The 1712-nt window shown below is 41.5% G+C and overlaps 1 protein-coding gene across 1 annotated transcript; it reads right to left on the bottom strand.

Annotated features, from left to right (window-relative positions):
• Window positions 1-959: 959 nt before the first annotated feature.
• On the bottom strand, window positions 960-1310 carry LOC138350953 (alpha-(1,3)-fucosyltransferase FucT-like). The gene has a single exon (XM_069302412.1). The coding sequence runs from the start codon at window positions 1308-1310 to the stop codon at window positions 960-962; it is 351 nt and encodes a 116-aa protein (XP_069158513.1).
• Between the last annotated feature and the right edge of the window lie 402 nt (window positions 1311-1712).

Below are 1712 nucleotides of genomic sequence, written 5' to 3'. Positions count from 1 at the left end.
CATACACCACAATTATTGTGTCATACACCACCATCATTGTGTCATACACCACCGTCATTTTGTCATACACCACCATCATTGTGTCATACACCACCATCATTGTGTCATACACCACCATTATTGTGTCATACACCACCATCATAGTGCCATACACCACCATCATTGTGTCATGCACTGCCATCATTGTGTCATACACCACTATCGTTGTGTCATACACCACCATCATTGTGTCATACACCACCATCATTGTGCCATACACAACCATCATTTTGTCATGCACTGCCATCATTGTGTCATACACATTGTGTCATACACTGCCATCATTGTGGCATACACTGCTATCATTGTGTCATACATCACCATCATTGTGTCATACACCACTATCATTGAGTCATACACCACCATCATTGTGTCATACACTTCCTTCATTGTGTCATACTCTACTGTCATTGTGTTATACACCAACATTACTGAGTTATACACCACCATCATTGTGTTATACACCATTATTATTGTGTCATACACCACAATCATTGTGTCATACACCACAAACATTGTGTCACACACTACCATCATTGTGTCATATACCACCCTCGTTGTGTCATACATCACCATCATTGTGTCATACACCACCATCATTGTCTCATACACCACCATCATTGTGTCGTACACTGCCATTATTGTGTCATACACCACCATCATTGTGTCAAACACAACCATCATTGTGTCATACACTGCCATCATTGTGCCATACACCACCATCATTGTGCCATACACCACCATCATTGTGTTATACACATCCATCATTGTGTCATACTCTATCGTCATTGTGTCTTACATCACCATCATTGTGCCATACACCAAAATCTTTGTGTCATACACTGCCATCATTGTGTCATACACCACATCATTGTGCCATTCACTACCATCATTGTGTCATCTACCACCTTTATTGTGTCTTACACAACCATCATTGTGCAATACACCACTATCATTGTGTCATACACTGCCATCATTGTGTCATACACCACTGTCATTGTGTCAAACGCCACTATCTTTGTGCCATACACCATCATCATTGTGTCAAGCACTGCAATCATTGTGTCATACTCCACTATCATTGTGCCATACTCCACCCTCATTGTGTCACACACCACCATGATTGTGCTGTACACCACCATCATTGTGTCATACACCACTGTCATTGTGTCAAACACCACTATCTTTGTGCCATACACCATCTTTATTGTGTCAAGCACTACAATCATTGTGTCATACTCCACTATCATTGTGTCATACTCCACCCTCATTGTGTCACACACCACCATCATAGTGCCATACACCACCATCATTGTGTCATGCACTGCCATCATTGTGTCATACACCACTATGATTGTGTCATACACCACCATCATTGTGCCATACACAACCATCATTGTGTCATTCACTGCCATCATTGTGTCATACACTGCCATCATTGTGCCATACACCACCATCATTGTGCCATACACCACCATCATTGTCTTATACACATCCATCATTGTGTCACACAACACCATCATTGTGTCATACTCTATCGTCATTGTGTCTTACATCACCATCATTGTGCCATACACCAAAATCATTGTGCCATACACTGCCATCATTGTGTCATACACCACCATCATTGTGCCATTCACTACCATCATTGTGTCATCTACCACCTTTATTGT

The sequence above is a fragment of the Procambarus clarkii genome, chromosome 48 (assembly GCF_040958095.1).
Source record: "Procambarus clarkii isolate CNS0578487 chromosome 48, FALCON_Pclarkii_2.0, whole genome shotgun sequence".
Lineage (NCBI taxonomy): Eukaryota > Metazoa > Arthropoda > Malacostraca > Decapoda > Cambaridae > Procambarus > Procambarus clarkii.
This window is presented reverse-complemented; position numbering and strand designations above follow the sequence as displayed.

Excerpts from the sequence above, each read along its gene's own strand:
- LOC138350953 (XM_069302412.1), bottom strand. The coding sequence starts at position 1,310 with ATGAGGGTGGAGTATGACACAATGATAGTGGAGTATGACACAATGATT.